The sequence below is a fragment of the Jaculus jaculus genome, chromosome 14 (genome assembly GCF_020740685.1).
Source record: "Jaculus jaculus isolate mJacJac1 chromosome 14, mJacJac1.mat.Y.cur, whole genome shotgun sequence".
In the NCBI taxonomy this organism is placed as follows: domain Eukaryota; kingdom Metazoa; phylum Chordata; class Mammalia; order Rodentia; family Dipodidae; genus Jaculus; species Jaculus jaculus.
Window position 1 is genome coordinate 42518577 of NC_059115.1, and position 17756 is coordinate 42536332.

At 36.7% G+C, this 17756-nt stretch overlaps 1 protein-coding gene across 1 annotated transcript in view; it reads right to left on the reverse strand.

Annotated features, from left to right (window-relative positions):
• Window positions 1–17756, reverse strand: part of LOC101610386 (contactin-6) — a 366424-nt gene that overhangs the window by 280800 nt on the left and 67868 nt on the right. The window contains 1 exon segment of the mRNA XM_045134210.1: window positions 16729–16874. Within this exon segment, the coding sequence (XP_044990145.1) occupies window positions 16729–16789 (61 nt within the window). The 5' untranslated portion in view covers window positions 16790–16874.

A 17756-nucleotide genomic window follows, 5' to 3' on the forward strand; every position in this document is an offset into this window, starting at 1 on the left:
GCATTGATTGTGTTTTAAGTGTGCAACTCCCAAAACTAACACAAACTTATAACTGTCCATATCTAATATAGCTAGCCAAATAGTGTTAGCATCTAAATCTAGGGCCAGCTTTTTACTTTTCAGTATGTGTCATGATTTAAAAAAAATCATAATAAATGCAACCCAAGAAAAAGTGATAGATTATGAATAAATTTTATTCTGAAAAATTAAATATAACTATACTCACTAAAATTGCTATAGGTATTTGAGAACATGAGGTTATTCCTAAGTAGTCTGGGCACCCAACTTGGTAAATTAATTATTTAAGTATACATTTATTTTAAATTACTTGTTTAGTGTGTGGTACTTGATTATGCAATAGAGGCCAGTCACCTATATGAATAGCAAGATTTTAATTACATAGTTTCTATTTCTCTATGTACAGACAGAAGGTGGACAATAGAATGGACATGCAAAATATGTTAATACAGTAAAACAAGTAGATTTAATAAAGAGGAGTTTGAAGAACACTGGGATCAAGGTGTGACAGCTGCTTACTACTCAAACCTGTCCTGTGAAGTCAGTCTATGGAGATGTCATATCTAAGATGCATATAATGGAAATAGCATGATACAGAGCAAGGAAACTTATTGATCTTTCTGGAAGCATAATAACAAGGTGGGTCAAATATAGGTGTGTGCAAAGGCAAGTTCAGTAAGTGTTGAGGTACAAGAGGTAGAGAGAATATATGTTGTTTATTGACATATAAAACATGCTAATAACTTTAGTAAGCATGAGAAAAGTTTTATGAGGGGGAATCAAAGCTCTATCAATCCACAAAAGTTGTTTTCAATGTGTGGCATGTCTATAAATATGAATAAAATGAAATACATGATGACATTATCTTCATAGGAAACTTGAATCTCAGATTCATATTATAGTTCAGGTGGAGGAGTGTTTGTCTAGTATGCACAAAGCCCTATGTATGATCTCAGGCCTGAAGAAATCAGATGCAATGGTACATGGTTGAATCCTATGTCTCCTGAGGTTGAGGCAGAGGAACAGAATTCCAAAGTATCCTCAACTACATGCTGCACTTGAGGCCATCATGGGCTCAAACCTGTCTCAAAAAAAGAATAAGTTACAGAATGAAGGAAGGAAAGAAAGACAAAATTTGATTCTCTTTTCCAACATTTCATTTTCTCAGTCTCTTCTCATAAGAGCCTATGTTTTCTGCATACAAATCATTCCTTTTCAATGCTGACCCAACATAAATGTCTTTTTCTACAGTGCTATCAGCCCTAAGAAACAATTTCATTTAGGGATTAAGAATCAATTACTTGGGAACAAGGTTTGTTAATCTTATAACCACCCTTATCAGTGGTCATTGCATAAAAATAGTATTTTCAGCATTTTTAAATTGGGCCATCTCTATTAGAAATTGCAAAGATGTCACTTGGCTTAAAAGTATAGCTTAGTATTTTGTTCCTAAAGGTGCTATTATGCTAACAATAAATCTGCACACGACTGTAGGCAGAGAGCGGGCTGTGATATACTCAATATTCATCACACTTAGACCTAAAGGAATATCCATTATGTGCTCCTGGGATCCATGAGCAAAACAGGTTTTATTACACCTGCCAATTGCCATGGATTTGCTGCATGATACACGGAGTTCTGTGAAGAAATCTTAGTCACAGTGAATATTTCCATTCTTGTGAATATGTGTCAGGTAACTCATTCACTCTGGCTCCCAATTTATAAAAGGCAGTGTTTGAAACAAAATAAAGATCAAGCTGGGCTTGTTGGCACATGTCATTAATCCCAGCACTTGAGAGGCAGAGGCAGAAGCATTGCCAGTTCCAGGTCAGCCTGGGCTAGATCAAGGCTCTCTATCAAAAAACAAAACAAAACAAAATTAAATAAAGCTCAAGTACTCATAAATACTTCCCAGCAAACCTTATCTGAGGTCACTGATTGCATTTTAGACAGAGTTTTCTATCAGTGGCATTCAGTCTTCCTCATTTGAAAGTCACATAAAAATTTTAATGGAATAGAATGTTTTCTTTCTTGAAATCTGTCCTATATTAATGTAACACAATTTTTTAAGAAGTAATTACTTTGGAAGAATGTGATAAATGACATAAATACATTTGTCAAAGGATAATGCCTGAGAATGGTGGGAGAGCCACATTACATAACATGGTTTCAATTCTCAGGTTATTCTTTAAGGAGGTTAATGCATTAGAGAAACCACCTCACTGAGCCTCAGTGATGTCATATGGTTCTTGGGATGCCTAGAGCAGATTTTTTTTTCTGTTTTACCAGCAAGTGTGACCAGCTCCATATTCATGCCCTTGCATTATTCAACCTGTACCTAAAGAAAAAAAGTCTCATATTAAGGAGCTGGTATTTCTAGGACTGACCAGATAACTGCTCAGTTTGTCATTTTAAAAAACATCCTTTAACTGTGGACTGGAGAGATGGCTTACCAGTTAAGCACTTGCCTGTGAAGCCTAAGGACCCCAGTTCGAGGCTCAATTCCCCAGGACCCATGTTAGCCAGATGCACAAGGGGGCTCATACGTCTGGAGGTCGTTTGCAGTGGCTGGAAGCCCTGTAGTGCCCATTCTCTCTCTTTCTGTCTCTTTCTCTCCCTCTCTCTCTGTCATTCTCAAATAAATAAATAAAAGTGAACAAAAATTTTTTTTTAGAAATCCTTAACTCAGAAAAAACAAATGCAAATAGAATACAAGTGGATGGCTCATATTTTGGAAACTAGTAGTTTAAAACAAAAGGCTATAACTTAAATTATACAATTCTTATAATATTAACAAAATTGAAATTCTTTAAGCAGAAATTTGTAAGATGCTATAAACCCTGAAAGCCAAGGAAACTGTATCTCATATATCTTTTTACACTCACTAGTATTATGAGGGCCAGTGGATGATCTCATGGAATTGGGTATAATATTCTCAAGGCCTGCATAGCTTCTATCAGCCCCGGAGTTATTACATGGCTCAGCCAGTTATCACTGTTGCCCTGTTAGGACTTGATTGTTCTGGCAACAATAGTGAACATGTTTTAAAATGTCAATTATTAAGAATCTGAAGTGGAAATTTAAAAGCTATCTAAAATTTCTCATATTTTGTATAAAACTATAGTGTACCAGTTAGCTTTATACTTCCATAACTAATACTTAAGTGAATAAAGTTATTAAGATCAAAATCTTCTTTCAGTTCACTGTTTTAATGATAGCTTCTGCCTCATAGTCATACAGAGTTTTCCCACCCCTAAAGCTTAGTGTTACTGTAGTAAGTAGAAGCAGGAGGAAGAGAACCAGAGGAAGAGGAAGAGAGGTGCAGGAGGAAGAAGAAATATCTTCATGAAAATTTCATATGCATTATCTATATAAAGAAAAAATTGATGTGCTAAATTTTTCTTCAATTTTTTTTAATGTGAATCCATGAGTTAACCAAATGACATTTTTTTTTTCTACTCTAGGACACATAGATCTACTTAGAAATTACAATACACTAATAAGTCTATATTAAAAGTCTTAGTGCTTATAATTTACTCCTAGGAAAAGGTCTTTTTTGTTGCATTATTTGTTCTAGTGGATATGTGTGGTTCCAGCATAGTTACATCTCTAACCTAACTTTAGTATCTTTTGTCATTAACAAGAACTTTTTTTTCTACCCTGTCCTTTTCAAAATTCCTCCCATTTCAGAGGGCAGGACCCACTTGAAATTAAGTTAAGATCAGGAAATGCATATTAGCATCATTTATTATTTAAAGGGCTCAAAGAAGTGTTCAAATACTGTGCCTCCTTCCTTGGATAGCCCTGCTTCTGTGCCTTTCTTTTTTTCTGGTTGACTTTCCTAGCTCACTGGACCCTGACATATTGCCACACTGTCTAGACTGCCAGAAAGAGTAAACCACTGTCATCTTATCCCATCAAATACGCAGGGATATGCACAAAGAAGGTATACTCTGAACCTGGCACTATGAAAGGTTGAAGATCCTGGAGGATTTATCATTCCTACTAAAAACAAACATGATGATAGACAGTAAATAATAACAAATGCATCTTCCTATCACAGAAAGTAAAAATGGATTATAAGTGGTTAGAAACAGAGAATTTCTTCTTATACCATTCCCATGTTACTTGTTCCTTACTATGTTACTCAAATAATAAGTTGTGTTTATAGCAAGAACTTTTTTCCTCAGATAAGGTCATACCCTGTTATTGCTGAAGGTCACCATATAACTTTGTGCCTGGTGTTAGAAGCAGAAAGACTTCATCTTTGGACTGTCAAGCATTACCCAATCACATTCTGGAACCTGGATCACCCATCCCCATTGTCACTTTCCTGGAATGGCCCAAACCATCTTCTGATAATCACTTCCCAGAAGTGGCGCAAGCCCTGAGGCAAGAAAAAACACTTTCAAACAAAGAATGTCAATGACTCTCGCACCCCTATAAGGAGTCCATAGTCCCTAAGAGAGATGGCTTTTTGACCTGCCAGGTCAGAACCCTTCATAAGTTACCCCAAATAAAGTCTGCTATGGAGCAGAACCATCCCTGTTTTTAATAACTTCTGGTTGATCACAAGCACTAATAATATATAGCCAGATGATGAACTGAGTCCTCTACTGTCTTCACTGAAGGAAAACTAAAACTCTATTTACTATGGGATTTAAAAGCAGATCAACAACTCCACTCTGGTCTCATAGTTCATATACAAATAGGACACAGGTTAAAAGATTTAAAATGTGACTAAAATCAGTCTCTGATTCAGGGGCTATAATAAATATAATAAAGACAATTCACTAGAAAAAATATATAGGATTTTTTTTCTATTTTGTGATAATATAAACATGAACAACAAAATCAAATTTCAATAATTAATGCATTCAGCAAATATTGCCTGAAACCATATCAAGTGCCAAGATGATACAATCCATGCCTTAAAGTTTTAAGTAGAGTGAGTTTTCTATGACTTTTATAAAAACTATCACAAGCTTTATGGCTTAAAACAAGACATGTTTATTATCTTTCAGTCCTGGAGGTCCAACATCCAAAAACGGGTTTCCCAGAATGAGAAAAATAGGTAATGGAAGTGATGCAGGCTTTGGAGGTTCAGGAGGGGTCCTCTAGAATGAATAAACTCCAGGTTTTGGGTTCTACCCTGCCTTTAATAAAGAATTGAGCTGGAGAGTTGGCTAGTGTTAGGGCACTAGCCTGCAAAGCCTAAGGACCAGGGTTTGATTCCCCAGTGCACACATAAACCAGATGCAGAAATGGAGCATGCATCTGGAGTTCATTTACAGTGGCTAGAGGCCCTGGAATTACTATTCTCTCTCTGTCTTAAATAAGTAAATTAATTAAATATTTTTAAAAAGAATTAATAAAGATAGCTGGGCATGGTGGTACATGCTTTTAATCCCAGCACTCTGGAGGCAGAAGTAGGAGGATCATCATGAGTTCAAGGCCACCCTGAGAATACAGAGTGAAGTCCCGATGAGCCTGGGCTAGAGTAAAAACCTACCTCAAAAAACAAACAAACAAGCAAAAGAATTAATAAAGATGGACTTGAGAACTCAAGAAGTATAAATTATGAATTATTACTTTGGAAGAAATGATAAATGGCGTGGTTTATTTAAGGGAGATGGGAGTCTAGAAAGTAAGGCTAAACACATGAAAAGTAGGAAACATGCTTTCATGTGGAAACATCGTATAGTTTATAAGGTTCATTTAAGAGAAATCTTTAGAAAAGGCCTGGAATGAAGTTGTAAGTACATGGAAGGTGTAGGTAGAGCTACTCCGGAAATACATATGGCACCAAAGCAGAGACCAAGAGATTCAGAGAGGAACTCAGTAATGATGAGCATTAACACTCACTGTTATCCTGAGTTTAGAGTTAAATACACAGGTAGGAAGTCTAGAGTTGGTAAGAACACCCACATGGTAAATTGTGATGTTGTTCCAAGACCCCTGACCAGGAGCCAAGTCCCCAGTCACCTAGGAGTCACCCAGAGAACTGCCTCAGAAGCGGAGACACTTGAATGCAAAAGCAACAGGTTTCTTTATTGCAAGCCTGGGCCTGGGCTCCATCCCCACTGTCCAGCACAGCATTAGTGAGGGAGAAAGCCCCTTTCATTTGGGGGAAGGGGTTCATATAGGAATTCGAACAAAGAAGTAGGGGATAGATACATGATTGGTTGATTTAAACAGTTCTGATTGGCTTGGGGTTTCAGCGGGCAAAGTTGGGGGCAGGAGCTAGGGGCACTCCAGGCAGATGAAGTCATCTCCATTGTCCTGGAAGTGGAGATTCCTCAGTTTCTTATCTAAGCAGGTGGTTGGAATCGTCCCCCCCCCCCCCCGGAAGTGTAGTGTTTCTGCAATGTCCTTGAAGTGGAGATTCCTCAGAAACATTAGGGGGAAAGGCAGCAAATAAGCAAGCAAAGTTTACAGAAGCAAAAGGTCAGCACATTGGCTGGCTAGTTTTCTATCTAAGTCAGGCCTGGGCCTTTTTTTTTTTTTTTTTTTTTTTTTTTTTTTTTTTTTTTTTACTTAAAATGGTTATATTTGGTCTCACAATGAGATCAGGGAAAAATCCTACATGTGATTAAAGTGAGAAGTTATCCCAAACTATAAAGCAGAGACAAACAGAAAAGTTTAGATCAAGAAACAATGCAATGTTCCTCACCTACACCCTTGGGGTAGAGGCAAGATTCAAGTGTGTGTTCCTGTAGCACATGCTAAGAGCTGGACAGAGGCCTGCACACTTACTGAGTCCAGAAAGAACAGAGGGAGGGGCTGGAAAGTCCACAGCTTTTATAGTGTCAGGTTCAGGTATGTAAAGAGAAGACCTGATTGGCTAATAAATTTGGAGGAAGAACCTCAGGTTCAGCCCACCTAAGTAGTGCAGTGGACTGTGGGCAGCAGCTGTGTTGTGGATCATTCTCCATTAGACATTTTTGCATAGAGTTTCTGGTACCAGGACGTTAGAGCTGGCACCTCCTGTTTCTCCTTGAGCCTTAATCCCTAACTGAGTCTGCCTAAAAGAATGGCTAGCTTTTCTCTATCCTCCTACAGAAGGAATATACCCTATTTCCTAAACTTGCCAGCTTCTCAGTTCAACTTCAACATTCTCATGGTCCCTAACTGCATCTTTAAGGTCAGTAGTAAGACATTTGCAGAACTCTCAGCTTGGCCTTTTTGTTGCTATTGCTAACTCAGACTTCCTCTTTCACAGACTCTTCAGATTTCCCATTTGAATAGTTCAGAACAAGCCCTCCCCTATCCCTGAGTAAGCATTTATTATTCAGATGTACTTATTTACATCTGAAAAACCCACTCCACCATTTTACAGAACAGTTTCCAGGCAGTAAGGACATAGATACATGGGAACCATTATTGACCCTCTCACACCTATTGATATAGTAACTTAAAAGATGCATAATTAACATTTGTATTTCTTACTTAATTTGGTCTTGATTTTTTTTTAGTATTTAGATAAAAAAGCAATATCAATGGGACAAATGAATTTTTATGTAACTTAAACTCTAAAAATGATTTAGGATCAATGATGTATGGTTAAATAAATGAAATTTCATTGCAAAAGTTCAAGATGTCAAATTCTATGATAAAAGTGTAGAAAAAGTTATAAGTGTAAAACAAACAAAAGAAAAGGAAATGTGATTAGTGGCAAAATCACATTTTAACTTGAAACATAAGTGGATTCAAATATAGAAAAATATTTTTTTAAAGAATTGTAACAGTGAAAATAGAAATGGAAATACATGAAATTTTGAAAGATCTGCTTGACTTTCAGAATGAATAAAAAGTAAATTTTGTGCTGGGCATGGTGGCAAATGACTTTAATCCCAACACTCGGGAGGCAGAGGTAGGAGGATTGCCTTGAATGAGAGGCCACCATGAGACTACATAGTTTATCCCAGGTCAACCTGGGCTAGAATAAGACCCTACCTCAAAAAAACATACAAATAAAAGCAAATGTGAGATAAAAGAAAATATCATATGATGCATAAAACAAAATGGTCTTATCATCCAATTTAATCATCTAATCTAACATAGTACCCATAAGTAGGGAGAAACCATGAAATCCCAGACAAAAAACCAACAGATTTAAAGCAATGTTCTCCTGTGTAAAACAATACAGCAATTTTCCCTCTGGGTGATGCTTAGCTTAGGTTATATTATTTGAATAGCTTTGTCTTATAAACATACACCCAATCTGTTCTCTTACATTGAAACTATGCACCAAGGACATGTGATTATTTCTCTCTTTAGGACATGCTAAAGAACATGTTGAGTCACATCCAGTCTGTATAAATAAAAGCTAATAGAAGAATGAGACTTAATGTGTGTTCTGAGAACAATAGTTTATTTTAACTTAATATAAATGCTCTTTCAGAGCTCCTATGTTAATTCAACCGACACATTTAAAGAGCAAAATGTTAATGTTGAATTTTGACAGGAACCTAAAGCTTAAGTTTGGCATACATTCTTAACCCATATATAATTTACGAGTACATTCAGAGCTCTGCTGTCTTTTCTTAATCTATTCCCTAAAAGAACGCATTAGTATTTAACTTACCATCCTTCTTGCAGAGAGGTAGACACACCATACATCAAAACAATGTGATCACTTTAAATGAATGTGACTGTTTTATTTGAGGCTCTTGGAGTCACTAATCATAAGAACACTTTGTATGATGCTCTCATTCTTCTGGATTTGTTCATATTTTTTTTTCATTCTGATAGCTCTTCATAATTTGGGATCACATTAAATATGTGTCTTTTATGACTATAGTGTTCATGGATGCTATTTTGTCTGCAAGAACATTTTTGTATGATATTGCTTTGTTAGGACTATATTAGACATGGTTAATACCCATCACCACACAATTAGTGAGGATCAATGTGAAAATGTTAGAAGAACTTCTCTGACAGTCAGGTGACCTTATCAGTGCTTATGTTCTGACACAACATAGGCATATAAACTTTGCAATTAAGAATAGAACTGGGTGACCTTAAAGTCATGATTATTGTCTGCACTAGTCCCACACACCTTTATAGTATTAATGTGAAGCTCTTCTCTCAGGAGATGCAGCACACCTTTACAACCATTAAATTGAGGCTGATTGTGTGTCATGACTTCTAATCCACAGGATGGCATAGAATTGACACGTTATTTGTTTTATGCCCTGGCATCATGAGACTTCATGGCTTCAGGATTATTTTAGAACCCTGAGCACTCACCATGTAAAATAATATATACTCAAGAGAGGAAGAAAAACTGTGGGGGATCCAAACCAGGGAAGCTCAGACATCCTAGCTGAGAATATTCTAGACTATTTATGTCTCAAAGGAGTTTTTCTGACTACAGATATCAGATCCCAGAACACAATGACAGAGGCCAGTAAACCCCATCCTAAGCTCCAAAACTGTCACATGAATATATGTTTCTGTTTCATTTTAATCCACTCTGATTTCACTGGTTTGTAATAAAGCAATAGTTGCCTAATACATAGATACTACATTGATTAGGGTGAATGATGTAAAATATTCTCCTTTTTGTTATTATAAAGGAAAACATGTCTTATATCATTTTAAGTTTTGATAGAACATCTATATTACTTTTACCTCTCTTTCACTTTAGTATTCTTTTCTATAAAATAAATTCTAAATATGGGAATAAACATAAATGTTTTCAATTTTAGGTTTTTAACAATTTAGTATAAATTATATCATAAAAGAACAATTCTTTTGTGTTTACTGATGATAAAATCCATTATACATGTAACTTTAAAGTGACATATTTTTTTTTTTTTTTTTTTTTTTTTTTTTTTTTATTTTATTTTTTTTTTTTAATTTTTATTAACATTTTCCATGATTATAAAATATATCCCATGGTAATTCCCTCCCTCCCCACCCCCACACTTTCCCGTTTGAAATTCCATTCTCAATCATATTACCTCCCCATTACAATCATTGTAATTACATATATACGATATCAACCTATTAAGTATCCTCCTCCCTTCCTTTCTCCACCCTTTATGTCTCCTTTTCAACTTACTGGCCTCTGCTACTAAGTATTTTCATTCTCACACAGAAGCCCAGTCATCTGTAGCTAGGATCCCCATATGAGGGAGAACATGTGGCGCTTGGCTTTCTGGGCCTGGGTTACCTGACTTAGTATAATACTTTCCAGGTCCATCCATTTTTCTGCAAATTTCATAACTTCATTTTTCTTTACCGCTGAGTAGAACTCCATTGTATAAATGTACCACATCTTCATTATCCACTCATCTGTTGAGGGACATCTAGGCTGGTTCCATTTCCCAGCTATTATAAATTGAGCAGCAATAAACATGGTTGAGCATGTACTTCTAAGGAAATGAGATGAATCCTTTGGATATATGCCTAGGAGTGCTATAGCTGGGTCATATGGTAGATCAATCTCTAGCTGCTTTAGGAACCTCCACACTGTTTTCCACAATGGCTGGACCAGATTGCATTCCCACCAGCAGTGCAGAAGGGTTCCTTTTTTTCCACATCCCCGCCAACATTTATGATCATTTGTTTTCATGATGGTGGCCAATCTGACAGGAGTGAGATGGAATCTCAATGTAGTTTTAATCTGCATTTCCCTGATGACTAGTGACGTAGAACATTTTTTTAGGTGCTTATATGCCATTCGTATTTCTTCCTTTGAGAACTCTCTATTTAGCTCCTTAGCCCATTTTTTGATTGGCCTGTTTGATTCCTTATTAGATATCTTTTTGAGTTCTTTGTATATCCTAGATATTAATCCTTTATCAGATATATAGCTGGCGAAGATTTTTTCCCATTCTGTAGGTTGCCTCTTTGCTTTTTTCACTGTGTCCTTTGCGGTGCAAAATCTTTGTAATTTCATTAGGTCCCAGTGGTTAATCTGTGGTTTTATTGCCTGAGCAATTGGGGTTGTATTTAGAAAGTCTTTGCCAAGACCAATATGTTGGAGGGTTTCCCCAACTTTTTCCTCTAGCAGTTTCAAAGTTTCCGGTCTGATGTTAAGGTCTTTAATCCATTTGGACTTAATTCTTGTGCATGGCGAGAGAGAAGAATCTATTTTCATCCTTCTGCAGATATTTATCCAGTTTTCAAAACACCATTTGCTGAAGAGGCTGTCTCTTCTCCAATGAGTATTTTTGGCATTTTTATCGAATATCAGGTGGCTATAGCTACTTGGGCTTACATCTGGGTCCTCTATTCTGTTCCACTGATCTACATGTCTGTTTTTGTGCCAGTACCATGCTGTTTTTGTTACTATGGCTCTGTAGTATAGGTTAAAATCAGGTATGGTGATACCACCAGCCTCTTTTTTGTTGCTCAGTATTATTTTAGATATTCGAGGTTTTTTATGATTCCAAATGAATTTTTGGATTGTTTTTTCTATTTCCATGAAGAAAGCCTTTGGAATTTTGATAGGGATTGCATTAAATGTGTAGATTGCTTTAGGTAAGATTGCCATTTTCACTATATTGATTCTTCCAAGCCAGGAACAAGGGATGTTTCTCCACTTTCTAGTGTCTTCTGCAATTTCTCGCTTGAGTGTCTTAAAGTTCTCATTGTATAGATTCTTTACTTCCTTAGTTAGGTTTATTCCAAGGTATTTTATTTTTTTTGATGCAATTGTGAATGGGAGTGATTCTCTGATTTCATCCTCTGTGTGTTTGTTGTTAGCATATATGAAGGCTACTGATTTCTGTGTATTTATTTTGTATCCTGCTACATTGCTGTAGGTTTTGATTAGCTCTAACAGCTTGCTAGTAGAGTCTTTAGGGTCCTTTATGTATAGAATCATGTCATCTGCAAATAATGATAGCTTGATTTCTTCCTTTCCAATTTGTATCCCTTTTATGTGTGTCTCTTGCCTTATTGCTATGGCTAAGACTTCCAAAACTATATTAAATAGAAGTGGAGACAGTGGACACCCTTGTCTTGTTCCTGATTTTAGTGGAAAAGCTTCCAGTTTTTCCCCATTTAGTAATATGTTGGCTGTAGGCTTGTCATAAATAGCCTTTATTATATTGAGATATGTTCCTTCTAGTCCCAGTCTCTGTAGGACTTTTATCATGAAGGGATGTTGGATTTTGTCAAATGCTTTCTCTGCATCTAATGAGATGATCATGTGATTTTTGTCCTTCAACCCATTTATGTAATGTATTACATTTATAGATTTGCGTATGTTGAACCATCCCTGCATCTCTGGGATAAAGCCTACTTGGTCAGGGTGAATGATCTTTTTGATATACTCTTGTATTCTGTTTGCCAATATTTTGTTGAGAATTTTTGCATCTATGTTCATGAGGGAGATTGGTCTGTAATTTTCTTTTTTTGTTCTATCTTTGCCTGGTTTTGGTATCAGGGTGATGCTGGCCTCATAGAAGGAGTTTGGTAGGATTCCTTCTTTTTCTATTTCCTGGAAAAGCTTAAGAAGCAATGGTGTTAGCTCTTCCTTAAAAGTCTGGTAAAATTCAGCAGTGAATCCATCCGGGCCTGGGCTTTTTTTAGTTGGGAGATTATTGATAACTGCTCGGATCTCAATGTTTGTTATAGGTCTATTTAAGTGATTAATCTCATTTTGATTTAATTTAGGTAGGTCATATAGATCAAGGAAATCATCCATTTCTTTCAGATTTTCATACTTGGTGGAGTATATGCTTTTATAGTATGTCCCTATAATTTTTTGAATTTCTCTGGAATCTGTTGTGATGTTACCTTGTTCATCTCTGATTTTATTAATTTGTGTCTCTTCTCTCTTTCTTTTGGTCAGATTTGCTAAGGGTTTATCAATCTTGTTTATCCTTTCAAAGAACCAACTCTTTGTTTCATTAATTCTTTGGATTGTTCTTTTTGTTTCTATTTCATTAATTTCTGCCCTAATCTTTATTATTTCTTCCCGTCTACTACTTTTTGGTTTGCCTTGTTCTTCTTTTTCCAAGGCTTTAAGACGAAGCATTAGGTCGTTTACTTGCGACCTTTCTAATTTCTTAATATAGGCACTTAAGGCTATAAATTTACCTCTTAGAACTGCCTTCATTGTGTCCCAGAGATTTTGGTATGTTGTGTTCTCATTATCATTTGACTCTATAAATTTTTTGATTTCCTTTTTGATTTCTTCATTGACCCACTCATCATTTAGTAGTGTATTGTTTAGCTTCCATGATTTTGTGTATGCTCTATAGCCTTTCTTGCTACTGATTTGTAGTTTAATTCCATTGTGGTCAGATAGAATGCAAGGAATTATTTCAATTTTCCTGAATTTGTTAAGATTTGCTTTGTGTCCTAATATATGGTCTATTTTAGAGAATGTTCCATGTGCTGCTGAAAAGAATGTATATTCTGCAGCCTTTGGATGAAATGTCCTGTATATATCTGTTAGGTCCATATCTTCTATGACCTCATTTAGTCCAGATGCCTCTCTGTTTATTCTTTCCCTGGATGACCTGTCAATTGATGAGAGTGGGGTGTTAAAGTCACCCACCACCACCGTGTTTGGTGTTATCTGTGACCTTAGTTCTAATAGTGTTTGTTTGATGAATTTGGGAGCCCCCATGTTAGGTGCATATATGTTTAGGATTGTAATGTCCTCCTGTTGGAGTGTGCCCTTAATCAATATAAAGTGACCTTCCTTATCTTTTTTGACTAACTTTGGACTAAAGTCCACCCTGTCTGATATTAGGATAGCAACCCCTGCTTGTTTTCTAGGCCCATTTGCTTGAAACACCGTCTTCCAACCTTTCACCCTAAGATAATGTCTATCCTTTGTAGAAAGGTGAGTTTCTTGAAGACAACAAATTGTAGGATCCTGCTTTTTAACCCAGTCTGCAAATCTATGTCTTTTCGTTGGGGCATTGAGACCGTTGATATTAAGAGATATTATTGAAATGTGTGTATTTATGTTTGCCATTTTTGTGTGTGTGTGTGTGTGTTACTGGTTCTACCTGTGCTCTCTTCTGTTAACTGGTATTTGAGTATGGCTGGTTTTTTCTAGGTTCCTTATATGTGTGCTTTTCCTTTTGTTCAGCATGGAGGATTCTATCAAGTATTTTCTGTAGAGCTGATTTTGTCTTCAGATATTCCTTTAACCTGCTTTTGTCATGGAATGTCTTTATTTCTCCATCTATTTGGATGGATAACTTTGCAGGATAAAGTAACCTTGGTTGACAGTTGTTATCTTTCAGAACTTGGAATATATCACTCCAGGCCCTTCTGGCTTTAAAAGTTTGTGTTGAATAATCTGCTGTAATCCTGATGGGCTTGCTTTTGTAGGTAACTTGATTTTTCTCTCTAACTGCTTTCAATATTTTTTCTTTGGTTTGTGTGTTTGGAAGTTTGAGTATAATGTGGCGAGGAGAGTTTCTTTCTGGGTTTTGTCTGGCTGGGGTTCTAAAGGCTTCCTGTATCTGTATTGGCACCTCTTTCCCAATTTGGGGAAAATTTTCCTCTATGATTTTGTTGAAGATGCCTACTATGCCTCTGGAGTGGAATTCTTCTCCTTCTACTATGCCCTGAATTCTTATATTGGATCTTTTCATAGTGTCCCGAATATCTTGAATTCCCACTCATACTTTTCTATAAGTTTGTTTTTCTCTTTGTTGGACTGCATTAGGTCTGCCACCTGATCTTCTAGCTTAGATATTCTGTCCTCTCCCTCATCCATCCTACTGGTGAGATTTTCTACAGAGTTTTTTATTTCATTAACTGTGTTCTTCATTGCTAGTAATTCTGACTGGTTTTTCTTTATTATTTCTATTTCTCTATTTATGTCTTGTATTGCCTTCTTTATTTCATTAAATTGGTGTCCTGCCTCTTCTTTGATTCCTTTGATTTCCTCTTTGATTTCCTCTTTGATTTCTTCTTTGATTGTTTTCATGTGTTCTTTGACCTCTTTGAACATATTTATAATTATTCTTTTGAACTCTTTCTCAGGCATTTCCTCTAACTCTTTCTCACTGGAGGACATTTCTGATGCATTAATACTTTTAGGTAGATTTATATCGTCTTGCTTTTTAGTGTTTCTTGTGTTATAATGTATATATTTTTGCATCTTGGATTAAGTTAATGCTTGGATTTTCTAGCTAGCTGTGTATTCTTAGCTGTATCAATTGATTTGGTGTAAAATATTTTCAGGGTAGGACCTTAAGGTATTAGGTGTGGCTCTTAAGACTCTCAGAGTATCTACAAAGATGTTCTTAGGGGTTGAGTTTCCCTGCTATAGGAGTATTCAAGCAGGCTGAGTGGAATAATATACTGGTAGATTCTAAAATTTAGCTAAACACTGTACCCATTCCATCAAAAACAGCCCCGAGTATGTATGCAAGAGTAGTTATTATAATGACCAGATCCTCTATCAACAAAGAGGTTTAGATTTCTGGTCTGTTGAGGTATCCAAGTCAGCTTGTGACCAGGTGAGACCCTTCCCTGGTGCAATCCCAGTTACCTTGGGTGATTGTGGTCTCAGTCAAGTTGCTGCCTGGGTCGTCGGGTTGCTGTTCTGATTTCTGGAGCTGGGCACTTGCTTTTCCTACGGGGCAAACTGAGTCGCTGCCGCCGCCTCTGCAGCTGTTGTAGATGTCACCGCCGGAGCCCCCACCACTGCTGAAGCTGCCGTTGTCGTGTCCACCGCTGCTGCTCACCCCGAAGCCGCTGCTCTCCTGGGTCCGCTGCTGCTGGGGCCACTGGTACCGGTGCTGGAGCCGCTGAAGTTGCTGCCAAATTCTGCTCCTGCTTGGGTCCCGCCGTCAGCCCAAGTTGGCGTGGCCGGGTCCCGGGCCGCTGCTGTGTTCGCTGGAGCTGGGTTCAGGCGGCAGGGGAGGGGAGGGAGCCGCGGCTGTTCTGGTTGTATCGTGTGCTTTTACCTCGCGGTCTGCTCCTCCCTCCGTTGCTCACTGCCACTCTCCCCTCACGTTTCCCGAGTTGCGGAGAGCGCGGTGTGAGGGGAAATTCCCGCACCTGGCTTGTCCTGCGGCTCGAGCCAAGAGTCCGGCGGTTTTCTGCCGCTCCGCGGTTGCGGCGGGTAGCTGAGCCGCCCCAGGCCGCTGTTCCCGCCTGTGCAGGCTCCGGATGCTCTATAACTCTTCCACTTCTCCGCTGCCGCCTCAACTTCCTATACACCTCACTTTTTAGTAAAAGTGTGTATTTTGCTGAGTTTTTTTTGGTCTTCCCCCCCCAGGCTATTTTGGCGTGGTACCTACGCCGCCATCTTAACCGGAACCATATTTTTATTTGAAATGTAATACTGTTTTTTTTAATATTTTATTTTTATTTATTTATTTGCGAGAGATACAGAAGTAGGTAGGGAGAGAGAGAAAGAGAGAGAGACAGAATCGATGCCCTTTGGGCCTTGAGGCACTGCAAATGAACTCCAGATGCGTGCACCCCCTTGTGTATCTTGTGTGGGTCCTGGGGTGTTGAACCTGGGTCCTTTGGCTTTGCAGGAAAGTACCCTAAACACTAAGCCATCTCTCTAGCCTCTGTTCATTTTTAAAAGAGAATTTATATGATTTTAATGACTAAATCTTACCTCTAATAAAGGTCATTCTCAAAACTATCATTTAGTCACTCAAATAACATATGCACTGTGCATTTTGTAAGTTTTCTTCATCATGAGGAAGAAATACAATGCTAATATACTTGAAAATTTAAACTTGTGATAATAGAATACTTTACCTGCATAAGAGTTTATGAATGGCAGCAAAATTATCAGTTTCCATAGCAACCTCATCTCCATGTTTTAAGGTCAAAATTTTCTCCCATACAATCAGCAGCAAAAAATAAAAATAAAAAGTCGATTTTCCAGTCAGTATCTCACCAGTCTGAAAGAAAAAAAAACAAAAACATAATCAAACATGAGTATTTCAATATCTACATTGGTTGTTCATTATTGATTGAATTTAATATTAAATGTGTTATCTAAATAAAGCAACCTAGTTTTACATGCATTTCATATATTTTAGAGATCAGGCATATTCAGGATGGATGTAGATGAGTAATATATTTCAAAGGTCCAATTATATCAACTCATTAAATTATAATTTCAGTTCATATTTTAATGAATTAAAATGGAGCTTGTTTGCAAAATTTGATTGTTATTGAAATGTTAATATGATTAAAAAAACATACTAAACTCACTACCACAATTCTGTTATTGGTTTACAGTATTGACTTGTAATAACAATGATCTATTTTATATAGTAACAGCGGTTTTATAAAAATAACAAATTCTCTAAGTATCATTGATATTACTGGAGATATACTCATTATGAAATATTACCTTTCTTGATGTAACTAGAAGAAAAACTAATAAACTTTTACAGTAAATTGATTGGTGGAAGTATTATTTTTCTGGTAAGAGTCAAGGTTTTCCCAAGGAGTTGCATCATAATTGTCTCTAATTTGTTTTGAGCTCTAAGCCATTCAGTGATAAATTATTATTTTTTTAAAAAAAGTGTTAGGTTGGCCTTTACTTTAAAAAGCCAATAAATGGTTTATAATCCCTGATAAACTCATAAAAGTTCAGAATAACCTTAAAAACTTTATCAAGTCTATATTTGATAAGGGGTTTGGTTGAAAACTTTAAGCTTAGTAAAATTATGTTATTTCCAAGCTTAATAATACTTTTCCAGTATCTGTATTTTATTTTTTTTTATTATTCATTTATTTATTTATTTATTTATTTATTTATTTTTATTTATTTA